Below are 21,146 nucleotides of genomic sequence, written 5' to 3'. Positions count from 1 at the left end.
GTGACTTACTGTTGCTCTCGCTGCTCTAAATACTTATTTATTTATTTATATATATATGGTGGTGAACGTCTCTTTTTATTTACTTTAGTAGTATAATATTTTGTTTTAACATTACAGTGGGGTGTTATAGTTACTATACTATATACTTTCCGCGTGTGGGTGGGTGTGTGTGAAAGAAAGAGACTTTTTACCGCGTGCCACGCTCGATCCTTCGAGGGGAGGAAGAAGTAATAAGACGAGAAAAACGACGGAAATACTAAACACGCGTACAACGTGCAATATTATATACATATTATAATAATACGTATATATACACACACATACACGTATATCGTATAAATAAATAGACCGTGCAGGAGTTCTCTCGTCGTACGAGCACGAGAGGAGAAGAAACAGGAAAGAATTATAAATAACGACAATACCAACGATAAAACAACAAATCTGTGGCAGCGTTTTTCGGAGGATATTTATTGGAAGAGGTATAAGGATAATAAGGAGGACAACCGCGAGAAATCGTCGAAAGGAAAATATAGGACGGCGGGAGGGTGAAGAAGAGGAAGAAGGATAAATAGAAATCAGACGAAACATCGTTGTTTCATCGAAGAATATACAAACAAGAATCGAAGTTCCATATATAGACTGCTGCACAACTATATAATTATTACTATTATCATTATTACTATTCGCATGATGGCTGTGAGAATGGAAAACGCCGCGCCGAGGAAACTCAACTACAAAATGATGGTGAGTGGTCTGTGATTATATATCCACATTATACACAACAACAACAACAACAATAATAATATTATCTATAATTAATTCATAATCTCCGCTCATATAGTTTGCATCTCTTTTTTTTTTTGCACCAATTTTAACCCACCAACACGTATATATGATACCTTACACGTATCACGCGTCATATTTAAATGCTTATGCATAGCGAGTGTGTGGTTATATGTATACATATATATATATATTTTTTTGTATACGCATATGTGCACGCGATTCAATTCTCCCCGCGTTTACGTACGTAACGTCGTCACGTACACGAGATACTCGCTGTCGGTATGAGTATAGTTAAGCGCAGAGACGAGCGTCGCCATCATCCTCGGTCGGCTCTTCTGCCGACGGAATGCTCCGCTTTTCTCTCTCTATCTCTCTCTCTCCGATGGCGATCGCGTGTAATGTTAAATGTAGTATGTATGTAACCGGTGCACGCATATATCTCTATAAACCATGCATCTGCGTGCGCAACGCGTGTGCGACAAGGATGACGACGGGGATTAAGAGGAGGAGGCGAGGTCCCATTGCCGGTGTAGTTTGACAGCTTGCCACGGGGCGTCAGCCCCACCCAGTATCTCTCTTTTTCCTTCTAGTAACTCTCATTCCGTTACCACCATCCATTCTCTCACACGTATTCTATGTTTTATCTTTTATCGTACCTACTTGGCTTCGCTTTTTCGTTTCTACCGAGATTAATTGTTTTAATAACGTTCGCTGCTACGCTTTTTACACTTACGCATGCACGCACGCACGCACGCACGCACGCACGCGCGAACACACTGTATACTGTTGGCGATTTTTATGCTTTAAGTTGGCAGCGTTAGTATGCCTACAATAGATGTATGTACGTACATACGTACGTACCTAACCGTTATTTCGAATAAATACCGTCTGCTATTCGATATCGATCAACACTTGACGGCAATACGGTATAACCGTGGTATAACTGTAGTAATTGATTAAACGCTACCAGGCTGAAGTTAGTAACGTTAACGTATCGAAACGTTGAAACAAAAATTACTATTTTGCACCTTTGGAATAAATGAAGAAGTTGAATTTACAAGACCAGAGTTTGCCGATGATTTGTTAACCGTTTACTACATTTCAGGTTATCCTAAGGATGCTAAATAACGAGTTTTTCTAAAAATGCATCATTACGATTACGTTGCTAACTTCAGCCTGATTGAACTCTAGGATATAATAATCAAACAAACTTGCAGTGCGAACTACGATAGTTGAAAATATCTCTATTTTCATCGCTGATTTTATGATGCAGCAGCGGGTATTAATACGAAAGAGAAAGAGAAAAGAAACAGAGAACTAAAACAGGAGAATGAAGATCCTTTAAGAGCGAAAATAATGTAATGAAATCGGGTAGAAGGGGGGGTACGTTGGAAAGTACGATGACCATATGGAATCTATGGATTGCAGTATCGAATTTTGAGAAAACGCGATAATTGCTTGAATACAGTTACAATTTCTAAATGTAGAAAGATTGGAATACAGGTATCATAACAAAAACCGATGAGAAATTTACTAAACAGATATTTTAGCTTTCTTTTGTTTTTTTCATCTACTTTTATACACCTTAACTTCTTTATACGCATATTAACCTATATCGAGATTCTCATAATTAGCTTTTTAACGACTGTTCGAAAATTTGATATCTTATGATTTTTATCTATTCTTTCGATCTGATGAAAAAAGAGTACGTAATTAAATAAATATAACTTTTATGTGCGAGCCCGAGCAGCTTCTTTACTTCCTAATTTTCACCAAGTTGTACCTGTGCGAAATAATTGTTCCAGAACTGCACGCAATTACGTGATTAAAATTTATTATTTAAACAGACGTCAAGTTAAATCATTATTATTATTATACCGCATAATATTTTTTTCGTTTCGGAGATTTGAACCCGATTCGTCCAGGAAGTAAATTATTATTTCTCGATATTATATATATATATATATATGTATATGGAGGAATATTGTTATGATGGTCTATTATGCACAGCAAAAATTGCAAAGTCCCCCCCCCCCCCCCCCCCCCCCCCCCTCAATATTATTAAACATTCTCCATCAACATTGTTCTAAGTTTTCTTCTTTTCCCTCGTCTCGAATATGATCTCACACGTTTAACGCAGGATCGTAAGAAAAAAAATGACTATCGTCCTTAGCGATTTTTCCATTCGGATCATGAACTATACACCAACGATAAGTAATAAAGCAACAACTGATTCTACAAACCTTGCGTTCATATTACAACATTTTATTCGTATTATAATAGCTTTGCGGATATTCAGCCAATGGAATTTAACGGGTGGTAACATCGGTTGCGCATAATAAGTGAGGAACATAAAACTTGGGAGAATGCAATGATTTTTCAACCATCATAATACGATTACAATTGTATTACACTTTCACCGCGCTCGGTTTCTAACAAATCATATAACATCATTTTACGCTGTTCGTAACCTGCACAAATCAATCATTCTTATTATAACATAAAATATTACAGGTATAATAATAATTTTATTAATAACAATAATAATAAAAGATATTAAATTCTGTCAACGACCCTATACTCTAATCAATAACGATACACCCACAATATTTAATAAATAATTGTGTGGTGTATAGTTTAAGAGGTTACTCGTTCGTCCGGACCAAATAAACTCCCACATGACTTTATATTACAACGAACAACGTTAATTAACGAATGGTGGACCTTATCATTTCTTTACATTGAGCCTCTCGTTACGAACTGACGAAGATTTGAGTCGGCCATAGAAAACGTTTCATCTAGAGTGGACGTTTCTAGCACATAACGTGTCTAACTTCTTCATCGGACCTCGGCCTAACTATTTTCGGTCCTGGTTGCGATTGATTAATGTCACGGCTACTATTTTTATCATTATTTTTTTAATAATAGTTAGATACAATATTAGTACTATTTAATGGCGATAAAGTGGCGAATAAAAGGCCCATGGCCGGCTGCTGCTGCCGTTGCTGCAGGACCTCAAAACCCGCGACGAAATTAATCAATAACTGACGAACCGCTCGTTGCTTCTTTGCCTCTATTAACCGATGTATGCATACCATACATACATACATACATACATGCATACGAACAATTTAATTTTCGGGAAGTTCTGTCCACGTTGTCCAGAGTTGAAGCTCGTATGTGATTTTTTTGTATGCAGCTACTCCTGCAATCTTTGTAATATAATGCGTATTATAATATATCCAAAAATCTTCCGCATAGCCGAGATCAATATCACGCTCAAAATGACATAAGAAAAATAGAAACGCAACCGATCTTTTTCCCCTTTTAGGATCAATTTTTATACATGCAAACGTTATACGATTATACAGGGTATTGTTATCATAAAACGCACCGTTTTATAGACACAGCCTCGTTATGTAACTCGGTGCAGTTAAACGAACTTTCAGTTTTCTCGTTGAATGAAGAGAAATTACAGAATAATAATGATAACAACAACAACAATAATAATAATAATAACAATACGGAGATTATCACGACGAAATAAAAGAACATTCGAATCGATCACTGCGAGTGATGAATTTAGTGATATTTATTTCATTGGATATAGTGGATAAATTCCGTTATTTGTAAATGCGTATTCGATCGTATTGTATCGTGTGTATAAAACAGATCGTTTCTTTTTTTTTTTTTTTCTTTCTTCCTTTTTCTTGCCAAGAAATTGTAATTATTCCGTCATGTATTATATAAGTTACGCGTAATGGTTATAATTATAAAAAACTAGTATGCAAAACGTGATATCGGCATGAGATTCTCAGTCTCGAATTTTCTCACGTTCAAGTACGATTTTCACACTGTTTTAAATTTACAAGTCTGCTAATTATGCGGGCAGAAGTTGAGAGGATTGATTTTTTTTCTTTTTTTATTCTCTTTCCATCGAAATAAAATTGCAAAATTTTGTCACCGCGATCGTATATTGTCACGTACGTGCGAGAAGAGTTACAAGAATGAAGTTGAAGAAAAAGAAAAAAAAAAAAAAAAAATCAACTAAATAAGAAAACTGGCAATTGTACGTATAACCGCGGAAAGATCATTTTCACACCACGAACGATAGTTTAATTGATCAAGTTTCGTAGTATAACAATATTAGGAACGACAACAATAATAACAATAATAACAACAACAGTTGTTAGAAAAAAAAAAAAAAAAATATTCTCACGCGAAACCGATAAATTTTTACGAGTCATATTTACTGTCTGAAAATTTAACTGAACAATGTGTATGAATTACATCGATTCTAACGCGAATGAAAATAAATGCGAAGTATTCAACAAGTATATATAACGACGGGGATCTTTTTGCAACCGCAATAGAAACTATGTGATGGAACGATCGGAAAAGATGGGGGAGAGACATCAGGAGACGAAAAGGAGAGACGGTCTCTCCTCTATAGGCGCTGCTGGAATATCGATTATTTGTGGTTGCGGCACGCTGCGTCCGTTTTGCGAATGATGGCGGCGTACGTCGACCTACGCCCCTCTCTCTCTCTCTCTCTCTCTCTCTCTCTCTCTCTCTCTCTCTCTCTCTCTCTCTCTCTCTCTCTCTCTCTCTCCCCCCCCCTCTCTCTGTTTTATTTTAATTCGTCAATTTGAAATCGATTTCGGTATCCTTTCCAATCAAGCTAAATATCCGAAATAATTCACACACACTGTTTCTTCGTCGTTACAGATCGATCGATTTCCGAAGTGAGAAGTATGTATTGAAAGTTAACGACCACTCTGGTACATATAATATATGTATACGTATTTACATACACGGTGAGAAAAAAAAAAATGTCCCGGCAGGATCGCCGATACTTTTGGTTTGATCTAACCATTTTTTTAAAGTGTAACTAAGTGAGAGGATAAAAAAAAATAAAAAAATGTGTAAAAAGTACAAATTAAATGTTGATACGACAATTGAAATGGTAAAATTACAACAATTTGCGAGGGGCTGGTAACTCGGAAATTCGGTGGCTCAGCGATTTCTAAAAGTATTTCTGCTTATTCAAACGATTACGAGTGATTTCTATACCGTCAAGAAATGAACAGTGATTAATTTATATAAATTAACAATAATTAAATTACGATTACGGGTACGTGGGTATTCAATCAATAACGTAGGTTATTAATGAAATTAGAATAATTTTTTTTTATTCTATTACAAACATTTTCATCAATAGTTGAATATTTTTCACTTATAATAGGAGACAAATCCTTGCTTATTAGTTAGAAAATGGACGAGTGATTCCCAGTGATTCCCGAAATCGCATGATTTTTTTTTTTTTGGCGATTCCTCATGATTTCCTATACAATTTGAGAAATCGCGAGGAAATCAGGAATCATGCGATTCGAGCGATTTCTATCGACTTCTAGCCGATTCCCTGTCTGATTTCGGATGAGATGGTTTAATGATTCCTTAAGTGACAAGCCCCTCGATAATTTCTGTTGTATTTAGTAACAGAAATGTAACAAACAACTCAAATATAAAAATAGAAACGCTGAGACATTTTGTTTAGTTAAAAAAAATTCATACGCAATTTGGGGATACGTTTGAGCCAAACTTTGTAATTTTTCCTTCTTCTGCGATAGTCCTCTCTTCCAAGAAGCCTTGCGGTAAAGAGATTAAGGAAAAGATAATACAAGCTTGACACAGATAACAATACAACAATGTGCAACGGTGCAATAATACAATAGCTGCACATTTGTCAGTCCATATTCATATATAGGTATAGGCATACCGCGCAACCGATGAGTCACTTGTTTTTCGTCAAGTCATTTTCTCTTGCTATCTCTCCCCTTATTTTTATCTTTCCTTTCCTCGTTTCAAAGTCTGCGCAATAATTGTGCCTCGCAATTTTCTCACAGGCAAAATTCGATTCACGTACCTTATTTGCTAGGAATGAAAAAAAAAAAAAAAAAAATACACACACCTTCGTTTGTTACCAAAAATTAGATCATCTTGTTTTATACGTGTGTGAAATATCGATGAAACTGTAAATTTCGCAATAATTTCTTTTGCACATAATTATCGCTTCTGAAGTATCTATGTAACATTATGTACGCGTGTATGTAATTACACATCGTTACGAGCGAGGAAAAAATTCCTGCACGCTTTCGCATTGAAGGTAAATAATTTCATACATTAGAACGCGTTGCAACGGGATTTTTAAACCGCGGTCTCCATTCCGTCGCATTTTTCCACATAACTGTATCATTATTATAAACATATCTTGTTTGGCACATTGGCCTCCGTCTTATAATCTATCTGACGCAGTTCTCGCATTATGCTTGCAAAAAATTCTCAACGACCTACCGTAATTATTTCTGTATATACACAAACGCAAATGTATATTCATGTTACATGTGTGAAGCATCTGCTTTTACCCAACGCGACGTTTTATTATACATGTATTATGTATATGTATAATGTAGGTCGAATCGCTTACGAGTACTGAAAAACCTTTACAGTTTTCCCTGTACGTATATATTATTACGATTTTAGACGATAATTTCAAAAATGATAAAAAAAAAAAAAAAGAAAAAATGTTTGTCTGGAAAATGTAGAAAAGTCGGGGAATTTCTTGAAGGAGATTTAGCGGCCACCCTGATGTGTCTGTGTGTGCGTGTGTATATATATATATATATATATATATATATATATATTATCTTGCATATAAGCTGCTCTGAATAATTACTCGTGCCGGTCTTCGTCGCCTCCTCTCTTCGGGCTGTTCCTGGTCGAACAAAGTCTAAGAATAATACCTACTACCCGCAGGCGCGCCTAGAACTGGTAAAATGGATTTCAGGTCGGCGTCGTCGGTCTTTATGTCCTACACCTAACACTGTCATATCTATCCTATAAAACGACGCGCAGCGACGTCGAAGAAAAAAAAATGAAAGAGCAAAATGAAGGGGACAAAAAAAAAGAATGAACGAATTTCGTATCGTTGGGATATTACAAGAGAGCAGCAAAATGTAATTTTAACAAAATAAGAATAATAACATCTAATAACGCTAGAATAACGCTGAATCAAAGCGAACGAATATAACACGCTGATCGTTATTATCACTCTAGTAACAATCATCGCAGTGACTGTAGGTTGTTCATTTATTTGTTTATTGGTTTATTTTTTTTTTATTTTTTTTTTTTCATTTATAGTTGTTATACTTGATTTATGCTCATCCTGTACGCTTACGTACGTAATCGGGTACAGTAGAGGATGGAGGATAGAGCACGGTCTAGCTTCTTGTTTGGAACACGACCCTGGCCCATTCTACACCGGTTACAACAATAAGTTATACTCGAGGGGTTTCCCTGGGGCCATATCGCAGAGAGAAGGAGAAGAGGAAGAAGATGATGATGAAGAAAGAGAAGAAGAAAGAGTGGAAGGAGAAGAGATACCCGAAGAATCACGAGTCACTTGACACGTGTCTCTACTTCATTCACATTTTTCATCTTCTACTTTGTTTGAAATTTTTTCTTTTTTCTTTTTTTCATACTCAAGTTATTCTTGCAACCCCGTTTTTATACCTTTTCTAACATACGCGGGGAATTCCATGCGAAGCCGACCTCGTTGGTGATCGTTTCACCGGCTCTCGTCGGTTCTGATTTTGTTAAAAAAAAAAAAATTAATCAACTGCAAATAATCAACCGGTTGTGTGAAATATCTAATAAAAATCAGGGTAACGTTTAAGAGTTAGGATAATTGTAATATTTTTATTTTTATTACTTTTTTTTTTATTTTTTGCTTTCGTTTCATTTCGCGACGAGTTGCAATGTTCGTCTTTGCACGAATTGCGGAACAGCTGTAGCTCGGAACATCGTGACAATAATAACAACTGACTCATACGAAAGAGAGTTGAGATCCTGATGATAATCATCGGCCTTTGTCTACAACGGTTTCTGTGCATGAGTCAAGTTATTGGTAATTTTGCGACGGTTATACGTACAGGGAATTAATTGTAACTAACGGTACCGGAAACGGTGCCTTGCAGAAATACGCTAATTTGTATGTGTATTTATACATACCTATAGTTATGTGTAAACTGTGTGTCCGTGTAGTTTGAAATTCACTTTTGAAGGACCGCAGAGTTTCATTTCGTTTGTTTCTAGCTTTAATCGAAGCAATAAAAATGTGATCTCGGTATTTTTGTCATTTTGATTTAAAATTTTTCATCAATCCGCAACACGATTTACTATTAAAATATACATATACGTACATATATTCAAATAGGTTACTGAATATTTTTATAACCGCAGACGATTCCTCGCGTTTATTTATAATTTGCCATAATTAAAGTCAACGACATTTTTGTAGTTAATATGTGGAAAGGGAGAGAAAAAAAAACATTGTACATTCGAAAAATATGTCGATGCTACTTATTGCGGGTCGTAACATATTCGAGCTTATTTATTGCCAATTCGTTTTCACTTGGATTTCGATACAACAAGTACATATACACGTATATAGATACATAAATCCGATTATTATTTATTCCATTATTCATGGACATGAATAATTTGTGTGAATAATTCGTCAAGTATAAATTACATCAAGATCGATACAATTTTAATACAACAATTACAAATACAAGCACAATAGTTTAAAGATATGCCTGATCAACAATTTTAATCTAACAAATTGCACTCTGGGAGAGGTTATTTTTATTCAATTGTCTCTCCTTTTCTCTGTCTCTCTATTTTGAAATTCTCATTCGGACGATGCCTGGTAAAATTTTCATCCTTAATTGTTGAAAAATTCAACGTCAAACGCGTATTTAATAACGGATGGGTAATTTATTCGGAGATGCATTCGTCTTTCGTACGGTGAGAAGAGACTCGCGGTTTGTAGTTGCATATATCCTTGCATGCATATCTCAAGGTGAAGCACCGGAATGCCTGGTATGTGACGGTGGGTGCCGGCGTAACTGGTTCTCTCCTCAACTCGGCCTGGAGTCGAAGTTCGACTTAACTGTGCCTTGTTCAGGCCCGTTTTTCATGGGTGCAAAGCGCCCCTCGAGTCGCCACATTTACTCATTTTTCATCGTCGTCGCCTCCTCGTTTCTATTTTTTCACCCACCTTGAGCGGCGAACATTTTATAGAACGAAACATACAATCAGTCCATTTCTTTTATTACCGCGTTATAAACTTTTTTTTTTATGAGGTCCCGATGCGCGCGCGCCTGTGTGTGTGTGTATTAATTTGTCAATTTTCGACACCTTTTTCCGACTATACAACGAGTTTTGTCATCAATTTGCAAGCAATAATACGATATATGAACGTGTATATACAAGTATTATAAGTTTTGCGTAAATATAAATTGTGTAATACTATGTTGGGAATAGTGATGATAATTGTTATAATTGAATTTCGAAATCATGAGATAAGGGAAACAAAAAAGTCGTTCGGTAACGATAGGAAGCAAAGTAGTAACAAACAGTAAAAAATTAAAAAAAAAAACAGAAACGTTAGCGCTTGTACCTAATACGTATATTATACATACGTATAATATGCATTCGTGTATTATTATATAATTTACATAATATACACCCTGAACAGTGATTAGTCATTCGAGTGTAATGTTAATACCTACATACGTATCTATAAATAACACGAGTTTACGATGCGATCCGATTTACGATGCTATCGAGCTTGAAATTTTCGTCCGCCATATTGGATCGGTCGTCTTAAATATATGAAAACCGATTTCAGATTCGTAATCAGCGACCCCGAAAACCCCTGGACAGAGCTTTGTCTCTGGATTCGATCGAATTTGAAACTTTCGTCCGCTATATTGGTTCGGCCATCTTGAATTTGTGAAATCGGATTTCAGATTGGTAATCGGCGACCCCGAAAGCAAGAATATAATTTACGTAAAACATGCAACTTTCTCGAAAACGAATTATTCCTTCAATCGTCACGATGTTTTTCAACCAATTTGCTTCTAACAATAATAATTTACATTGTATCGCAACAATTACTTTCGTGTATTGAAAACAAAAAAGCGCGAAGAAATATCTTTGCAAAGTTTTTGAAACATACAAAAAAAGAATAATTATAACGACCGTGACTCAAAGGGTTAAGGCACAGCGCTGCACAATGCGAATCTACGTCTCGCATAGATGCGGAAGGGCTGATGTGTACGCGTGTAGTTTGTATTAACGCACATGACTGCAATGCTCGCGCATGCAGCCAGGTTATAAGCTGTCTCGTTGCAGGGTCCAGTGAACGGTTTAGAATCTGTTCACCGTTAGCCTGCAGCTATAACTATTACAGGTAGACATATATATATATATGTGCCCTCTCTCTTTTTCTCCATCTTTTCCTCTCTCTTACCTATCTATCTTTCTCTTTTATTCTGCTATAAATTTTAATCCATAGGTATGTAACAAACGTAGGATACAATTTCTGCATGGCTAAAAGTATAGAGAAAGGTCAAGAACTAAAAGGGCCACAATGACGAATTTTTAAAGAAGCTTAAAAATTTTATTTATAGAATTTAATATTGTGGAAAGCCGAGCTTTGGTGAAATAAGAAAACATATACGATAGAAAGCTTGATGTACAATGTAGAATCCTAAAATGTAGAGTCGTCAGAATTAGTATCGATAAAATAGAATCGTTTACAAATCATAGATTTTGCTGTTTTATATTTTCACCTTTCTATATTTGTTTTTTTTTTTTTTGTCTCTCTGCACTTCGACTTTCTATATTTTCCATTTTCTATACTTGGACTATCTATGTTTTCATAATTTCACATATCAGGTTCTCGCGTCTTTGAACGTTCGATATTTTCGTCCTTTTATAACGTATCGGACATATGTATATATATTCATACAGTATACGTTAAAAGTACGTATATTATTATAATTATAAATGATGTAGCCGCATAGACGAGACCGACTCAAGTGGTTCAATTACGCTTTGCGGTTGTAAGAAGAAGAAAAAGGTCAAACAGGTTATCATCCGTTCTCTTCATCGTCTCTATATTTCCGTCAACCGCGAGCACATCGCAATAACTTTGCATGTATATAGAAATTTATACATAAATCGTTATTTAACTATATACACAAGTAATGCTTAAGTTGGAGAAAAAAAAAGACGGAACAACAAATATCGAGTATTTTATACAAATTAGATTATAAAAAAAATTCAAATTTATCTAAAATATGATCCGATCGATGCGCGTACGTGTAGATATCTTTTTCTTTTTTCTTTTTTATACAATTTTATCCATTTCCGGAGCGACGCCACAATTATAGGACATGTACAAGTGTTAAAACTCCTGCAGTAATTGTCAATTAGACTGCATCGCGTGCATCCAACACGGCCGTGTAATCGAGTTTTTCTCCTCGTATTCCGACTCCTTCGTTAATTCTCCCCTTCTCTTCATCCCAATCAAGATTTTATCGAACCGTGTTTCAAATTTGTCTTGTTTATTGAAGTTATTATAAATTTAATTCGTTTAAACGTGCTGTGCGAGCTAATTAAATTAGTTTCATGATCTTTTCAAAATGTGAACAAATTTTTGATAAATTATACCGATTACCTACGCTATATAAGTAAACTATGTAAAATAAAAAGAAGCGGTTCATTTTTCATCCACAATTAACTATCAAGGAAGATACATAACAACAAAGTTTCAGATTTATATAATTTTATTCTTTTCTTTTTATACTTCGTTCTTATTATTGTAGAATCTTTTCAAAAGTATAACATACTGCATTTCAGGCATTCGTTTCATTTGCACGATACAATTCGCATGGAATGTCCTACACATGTTTGCTTGAAAATTAAAATATTATTCTTATTATCGTTTAATTTTATTTATACCATACATTGAACACATTACATTCATGCTAACGGTTAGCTATATATTTTCAGACTAAGGATAAGGGTATAATATTCTTCTTATCTCTTACTCGGTGACCTCGTCACTCTCTGCAGGCTTTATACATAGTACATATTATAATTAGATTATATTTATACACACGCCTTGTAGTGCTGTGGTATTTTCGATTATAATTCTCGTGCTCCTTATCAACGTGCGCAGTCATTTTTATTCTCATTCAATACTTCGATGACGAATATATTATATAATTATACACCGGAATAACAAAAAAATGTATCAATGAATATATAATATAACTTCACGAAATTGTAAGAATTCTGTCCAGTGACTGCATTGAATGTAAATTATATCTTTTTTTTATCCTCTTGTTTAATTATACAAAATGAAAAGAAGCAGTAGAACGTATGCGAGAAAAAAACGAAAACAAAAAAAAACAACAACAATCACAAACCAGTACAATAATTGATTTTTTTCTCTCTCGATTCATATTCGTTTATAATCAATTTTAAAATGGTTAGTAATTATGGGTTCGTCACATCGTGCTATATTTTCATCTCTTACATTTGGTTAATTTAAAAAGTAAACTTCGGCTGCTTGACCCGACATTTTATTATTTATACATGATACAATTTTCGGTCTATTTAAAACTCTGGACGTTTTTTTTCATCGGAGATAAAGAAAATTGGGGGGTCGGGGGGGGGGGGCATGTAAAGCAACAGCAGAGGCTCGCGCTATTAAAGCAGGAAGTAACATCCGGTCGGTTGATGTATCACTGTGCATACTGTGTGTGATATACTCCATGGGTATATAGGCGTTATATACATACGGTGTCCGTTTTACACGTCACGTTTCGCATATATACCTACTTCGATAATGTTAAATAAACGCGGCTCCAATCGTCCTTCACTGCCTCTACAAATTATGGACATATAGATTATATCCCGTACAATTATAATGATAGATAATAATAATAATAACAATATACTCTCTATGCGGTCTGCGGTTACGGTATTCACTATGTATTACTGTTATTATACATGTAAACATATACGTATATGATCGTTTGACTCAACATTCGGTAATTCGGTCTATTAATATTATAAGGTTTTATATTAAATGGCCTATACGTTGAAATAATCGTCAAGTGATTACATGATGATTCTTTATTTTCTCTCTCTATCTCTCCTCTATCTCTCTCTCTCTCTCTCTCTCTCTCTCTCTCTCTCTCTCTCTCTCTCTCTCTCTCTCGCGAACAAATTGATCATATGTGTTCTCTTTTTTATTTGTATTGTGTCTGCAGCATGTTCGTACATGTGTACATTGTACAGAAGTGAATTCCTAACGTTGCATGGTTCGTCATCTGCTAAAATTCAGTGCGCACCCTCTTATCAATCCGAATACGGCTGTTTGTCAGGTTGACCAACCGTCGCAGACATAACCTAAAAAATTTTCATTCCGAGGTGTCGATGTTGAAAACAAGTATCAGCGGCAACTGTTAACATTTTTAAGGTTATGTTTGTGACGGTTGGTCACCCTGGTAAACAGCCGTATTTGAATTGAAGCGCGTGCGCATTAAATTTGAGCAAACAACGAACCAAGGAATTGAAACTGTAACAGTATAATTTAATATTTCGTGACTCTTCTTCTTCTTTAGGGATAAAAAACAAACTAGAAAATTTACACAATTCTTCGCGTGAATTCTTGTAGTTTCAACAATTCGTTTTTGCTGTATTATTGATTCCTGTGAAATGTAATATTGTATATATAGATATATTTGCGTGGGTACGCGGCTTAAGTCAAGAAAAATATGACAAGAAGATCGAATCGACAGCCGACCGACCAACCAACCGACCGACTGACTGACTGACTGACCGACCGACCGACCGACCGACCGACCGACCGACCGACTGACTGACTAACTCGACTTTACTCCGTGCACATACATTCGTACAAGAAGGATGAATTAATGACGCAAGCGCTTCGAAGAAGCCGCTCAGCGCAATCAGTGAGCGATGGTCATGACGTACCCTATCTATGCCATGTATGTATCTCATCTTGTCTATGGACGATGGATATAACCGAGAACTATGCTGCGCTGTGCCGCGTTTCACCGAATTCTCTCCACTTACATATTACTTATATTACACTCCAGCATTCACATACACATGTATATGCATACATGTTACAAACATACGTCTAGTAGTAGTCATGGTGACCGAAATGCCGCAGACAGAGCATAGCGCCCATGCATCTGGTCGTCGTAGAACAGCCGCAAGCGCCTTCGGCAGGTCGTTGAACCCGCAATCTTCCATCCTCCTTCCTTTCCCTCTCACTCTTTCTATCTATCTCTCTCTTTCTTTCTCTCTCGCAGTCATCCACCATCCCCTCGATGCCACTGTGAATCCGCCCTTTGGTTCGAGTCGAGTCGTCTCGCGCAGCCCTGCATCGAATCCGTGGCACCACCCCGATGACGGATTATTTCGACTCCCTAGTTTCCTCTTCCACTTCCTCTTATTCCTTATGCTGTTACGGTGCTTATACACATTCGATATTGATATTGCAAACCGTTGCAGTGTAAGTGGAGGTGCTTTGCTCGATGGTCTTTTACACTTTGTTTTCTTCCTATCTTTCATATTTCAACTTGTTTTATTGTCGTGACTGATGATTATGACTATGACGATGACGACGATGTCTTATTATCGTGCGATTGGAGGCGATCTTTGTTTTCTTACCGGCTTTTGTTTCATTATGTAGTCATTATAATGGATACCATTGCATTTGAGAATGCTACATGTTCCGTTGTCAGAGAAAACAATATTATTTTGCTTTGTTCTACGTCTTAACAGTATTTTCAAATTACCGTTGCTAAAATATTGAGCTTACATCGAAACCAGAACGAGTCACCAAAGGTCCTCAATAACTTGACCCACTTAAACCATAAACCCAGAGTGAATCACCGACTATTTGCATTCTCAACCCCCTAATATCGAAAAGGACATAACTTTAGTAACTTTGTACAAAGAAACTCGTGTTTCGATTGAAACGAATCACCGTAAAGTGAAATGGAACGAATCCACCAGAGTTTTAAGAATTTCAAGAAACCTTGCATCGCCATATAATCTAAACTTCTCTTCTCACACAATTCCAGTAACTATCTTCTCATCTCGCGTTAAAAGTAACAAAAAACAGCCCTCTGCACATCGAACAACCGACAAATCGTCCTGTACCGGCAAGTACGAGGACCGGTACCAACAGATTTGAAGTTAGCCACGCCTCGCCGGTATGTACGCTTATCCCCCCCCCCACCCTTCAAAGCACCGATGACTCCTCGGTACAACGCATCCATACACGCATAAATACCTAGATTAGCCGTCTAGCTGTAAAATTCCCGGAGTATTTCTCTTGCCCCCCGAACCTAACTTATGTAAGTACCGATAATCGTTGTTGCGGATATCGCGGCGCGATGATCACCCTCTCCGCCTCCACGATTCCTCCTTCCCTTCTACGTAACTTGCGTTGTTTCGTGGTCGTTTCTGCGATCGCGTTTCTTAGACCACTACTACCAACCAGTCTTACTTTGCTCCTCAACGAGTCTGGGCGACGGCTCGACTCGATGGACTGCGGTTGAGTGAAGTCCACTCTGAACGCAAGGAGTGACTGAGTGAGTGAGTGAGTAAGTGCATGAATGAATGGGTGAATGAGTGACCAACCGGATTCTGGATGATGCGACATGCCTCCACTTCGTACAACATTCCTACTCTAATCCATGTGCACGTGTGTTGAACTGTACACACTGTCGCAGATCGTTATCGTAAAATAATCGATGCTTGTGTGGATTTTGTGATATTCGGTGAATGCGGATCGTGATCAGGCGCAAAGAGAGAGAGAAAGAGAGAGAATCACGACTACGCCCATGCGAAGAACACTGTACATGTATATATATATACATATATACGTACATATCGGGGAAAATTCATACGTATTTCGTAAACAAGGTTTTTGATACGTATTAACTGCAACCTGTCGGTTAAATACTACACAACTAGTTTATCCGCTACTACAACCCCCCACCTCTGCATTGATTACACCGGTATGCAGTTCCTCGAAATGCAGGTATATACATACCCACATATATATATATATATATATATATATAAGTCCCGTTTCACGATACTAATTGTATTGTTCTACGATTCGGTTTCTTTTTTTATTCTAGAAAATATCTACACGTTATTACTGTTGTTGTTGTTATTATTATTATTATTATTATTATTATTATTATTATACCTATCGATACACAATCGCGAGATTTCTATATTGCAAATTATTTATCGAGATATATTGTACCGATTATTGTGAATTAGAATTATTTTGAAACATGTTTTTAATCCGTGAATTTTATTGCCTAATTAGAAAGAAACATCATTCCCATTACTTGCAATGAATTATCGGTGTTACATGATAATATCATATTTTACAGTCGCTGAATTATTGGGTGATGAATACAATTTATTTTATTGTACTAATTATGAGCTTGCACGGGTATATTAGGTATATATTATAGTTACGGTAATTTTTGTAGGTTGACTAAATATATTATGTTACAAAAACATCCCCACTTTCTAAAAGGTCATGAAAAGGCGTATCGATAACTCATGAATCATTAGCGTTGGAATTCGATCGTTTAATCGTAAACTAATCACATAACGTGCTTTTTTTTTTCATGGGAATCAAATTGCCGCCCATTGGATGAATAATCGTATTTCATTTTCACGTTTATTCTTAACCTCGTGACATTATAGTTTGATAGTACGTATATAGAAACGTGCAATCGGCTGTGTTGGTAATACAGAGAGAAAACAAAGAAATTCGTTCATTTCTCCGCGGGGAATGAAATTCAATAATCGTACAACGAAACGTTTCGTGTGTGCTTATTTATTTGCATGTATGTTTGTACATGCATACCGGTACTACAGATAGAAAAGCTCGAGGCAAGCCACTATCTGTCTATCTGTTGAAACGACTATGTAGTCATGCACCACCGCATTGCCAATTATCACCCATTTATCTGGCAACGCTGTCACCCCGTGACGTTTCGTACGTTGTACGTATTACACGATAAACGCGTATTTGTATACCAGAAAAAACATGCAAACAAGTACATGTGTACGTATACATGTATAACACGTTTTGCTCCTATATCGCGTATGATAATTGTTGCAAATTTTGAACCGTAAAACCAAGCTACGATACTATCGTCATTATACGTTTAAATATATTCAGATTGAAGTTAGTTGCGTTAACTTGTAACGATTCGTGCTGAGGCAAAAAACCGTTACTTCGTCATTTTGGAATTGTCTGAAATTCGGCAAACCTAACCTGAAACAAAACACAATCGTTTTTCGAAATCATTGTAAATCTGAGAAAATAGTGATTTTTTTTTCTACAATGTTTCTTTGCGATAACGTTACTAACTTCAACCTCGTGTTTATTATTAATATACAGGACGGAACATTAATCTTGTCGGTAAATTGTGTTACATTATTTTACAATGTATCGAATAACGTTCCGTCGAAAGATTTCATTTTACTATTTACTTTTCATCATATTTTTCCTCCAATTGTTTGTTCTACATTATACGCGCGTAACCTAACCTTGTACGATTTACACTTTTGGTTGTGCTGATATTCGGGATTTATATACATAAGTAATTTATGTTCGAGTAATCGTTGCGGTTTCTCGACATCTTAAAAAGGGAGGGGGGGGGGGGGCGATTTTATCTATGTCTACTACATATATATGTATTTATCTTTTGCGGGCAATGCAGCATTTATCGTACCATAACAGCAGTTGTTCGATTTTTATCTCGAGTTTTCTACCCGAGTATCGTATCTTTGCGTATACATATTTTTGCAGCACGGACCCTCGGGGGTTTTTCGTGACTCACAAACTTGTGCATTGTACATCCATCCACACATACATACATACATACATACATACATAAATGTACAGAACTCGGACACCCGTTTTCGAACTTATCTATATATCGCGATAGCAAGTTGAACAATTATTTCTACCGAGTGACTCCCTGATTGTGCGGAGAGCAATAATAACTCAACTGCTGCCGAGGCGATAACAAACGTTCGAACTATGCGCTATTTGTACAGTGTTTATATGCATGTACTGTAACGCTAAATTCTGTTACCCGCGGAGGAGGACTTACCGTTGACACTTTGGCGCGATTCTCCACTTATTCAGAATATTAAACTATAACAAAATCAATTATGTTGGGCGCCAGACGCGTTAGCCTCGAATTTCAAACAATAATACGAATCAATAAAAATAACACGAAACCGTACGAAAAATAAATAGAGAACCCGTTGTATGGCTGGCTAGGCTCAGGTACTCACACGAACTGGTAGAGTGACGGTATTCAAGGCGGCTAACAATAATTACAGAATTAAAGAAAATAATGAAATAAAGAATAAACTCAAGTCAGGAAAAATGAACAGGTCAATCGTTCGTATATTGTCAGGAAGGTTACATGGTTGAGACAGGCAAATGAAATGGTATCGACAGCGGTAGTTAATAAAATAAGCAATCGTTGTTCACAAAGATCTCGGTAGAATAGAATTAAACGGTAGCTTTGAAACGAGAGACGATAGTTAACAGAGAAAAATGAACGTAAGTCGGGAGAAGCGATATAATGCAAGAATTTACTTAAACTACACGTCACTGGGCGACCTGATCTTACCCAAGTTGCAAATGACGCTACGAAAATTATTATTCTGTCAATTAGAAACGAGAGAACTTTACTGCAATCGGTAGAAAACAAGGTAACGATAGCTCGGTAGATAATACGACGAATTTACCATAGATATAACCAGTACGAGAGATTGACATTCGTTAACAATTTACAAAATCGGTAGCGTAAACGATCGACTAGATAACTTTCGGTAGAATTATTCATAAACGACAGAATCAATAATTTATAATGATTACGGACCTGAGGAATTAAACAATGAATTCCTGAACATAACTTTTGAGAGATTACAAAATACAAAATTATGAGAGAGTGAGAAATTCGGAGAGTTCACAAAATAAAGAAATACACTAAATACACCGCAGTACAAAAGAATCAAGAATAATACGCAGAACTTAACTTAACAAGATACGAAGAAAAGAATAACAGGCAAAAATAATATAAAATTGCCAATAGCAATCGAAAAAAGGTGCGGTAATATTTAGAGGCTGATTCTACGCTCGGTTATACTCCAAGGAACTCGATATACGATACAATAGGCACTAAAATAAATAAAAATATAATCAGCAATAACAGAAATAAAATATAAGGCACACTACTATTACAAAAAAGTATGAAATGAAACGTAAAGCCAATAGGGCTCAAAATACGATAGAAAATACAGAAGCAGACTAATAGAAATTCACAAATAATCAGATAAGTTATAAATACAAAAGAATTGATTATTCGGCAGTTACGAGGTCGCTCAGACACGAAAATAATTAATTACTGAAATCATGCAGTCACACGGCGGCTTATTGCAACTCTAATCCGTGGACCATGATTCACATGAAGTCGATGAATACCATAAGAAAGAATAGAAATTATGAGCAAGTTCGTAACGATACAATACAGAGGCAGAAGCCTTACCTTAACGGACGATCTCAGTCACACAACACTGAGTCTGATTTAAATAAAACTTATTATACTAAGCAAGGGAAAACAGGAAGGACGGAAAGGACTTGAATTTATAGGAAGAATCTAACGGTAGAGCAAAACGATAGTAAGATAGAAACGGTAGCGGTAGAGGAAGAAGTATCGAGAGCTTACATCGGTAGAATTCGAAAATTCGTGGCTGTCACTCAGCAGGTCAAGGGTAGAATAGAAGGAGGTCGGAGTTCACGCCGATCTCGAGGTTTTCGTGAGGTGATTCTTCTTCCCTTTGATTGGTTGGTTGACCCCCACCGCAAATAGGCCATCCCCCTGTGGCGAATATTGGTTACGGCGTGGTCATGTTCACCAGGTGTATAGAAGTGCACCAAGGTAGCCAGTATAGTCTGATTAGACCGTCGGTAGGCGAAGTCGTCGAGAGCTGGAAACGGTAGATATCGGTCCCTCGGTGGTCGGGATCGTTGTCGTCCAAGTACCTTATTAGCCTGCGCCGAGGCGCGAAATACAGAATTCACAAAGAAAGAATTAGTTAAAAGTACTTATTGCCTATTTTGTGTCGAGTTCGGTTGGAGTACCCTGCTGAGGACGCGTAAACTAGAAATAATAACGGTCGTAACGTTACAGTACATATATGAATATGTGTAACAAGAGATTCCCATCGAAACAGCAAAAAATTATATATATCTCCTCAGCTCTAGATTTCAAATATTATTCTGAAAAGAAATTTGTCATGCCCCTCCCCAATATCAACCGGAGACAACTACAATTAATGTT

The 21,146-nt window shown here is 36.5% G+C and overlaps 1 protein-coding gene across 18 annotated transcripts in view; it reads left to right on the top strand.

Annotated features, from left to right (window-relative positions):
- Positions 1-21,146, top strand: part of LOC107227484 (protein alan shepard) — a 42,824-nt gene that overhangs the window by 1,753 nt on the left and 19,925 nt on the right. For 17 of the 18 annotated variants that reach the window (XM_046740943.1, XM_046740941.1, XM_046740944.1 and 14 more), the window contains exon 2: positions 118-744. In XM_046740943.1, coding sequence (XP_046596899.1) covers positions 688-744 — 57 coding nt within the window. In that variant the 5' untranslated portion in view covers positions 118-687. Of the gene's footprint in view, positions 1-117; positions 745-16,252; positions 16,793-21,146 lie in introns of those variants that run through there. The other variant, XM_015668640.2, reaches the window with a different exon arrangement.

This window comes from Neodiprion lecontei, chromosome 5 (assembly GCF_021901455.1).
Source record: "Neodiprion lecontei isolate iyNeoLeco1 chromosome 5, iyNeoLeco1.1, whole genome shotgun sequence".
Taxonomy (NCBI): Eukaryota; Metazoa; Arthropoda; class Insecta; order Hymenoptera; family Diprionidae; genus Neodiprion; species Neodiprion lecontei.
This window is presented reverse-complemented; position numbering and strand designations above follow the sequence as displayed.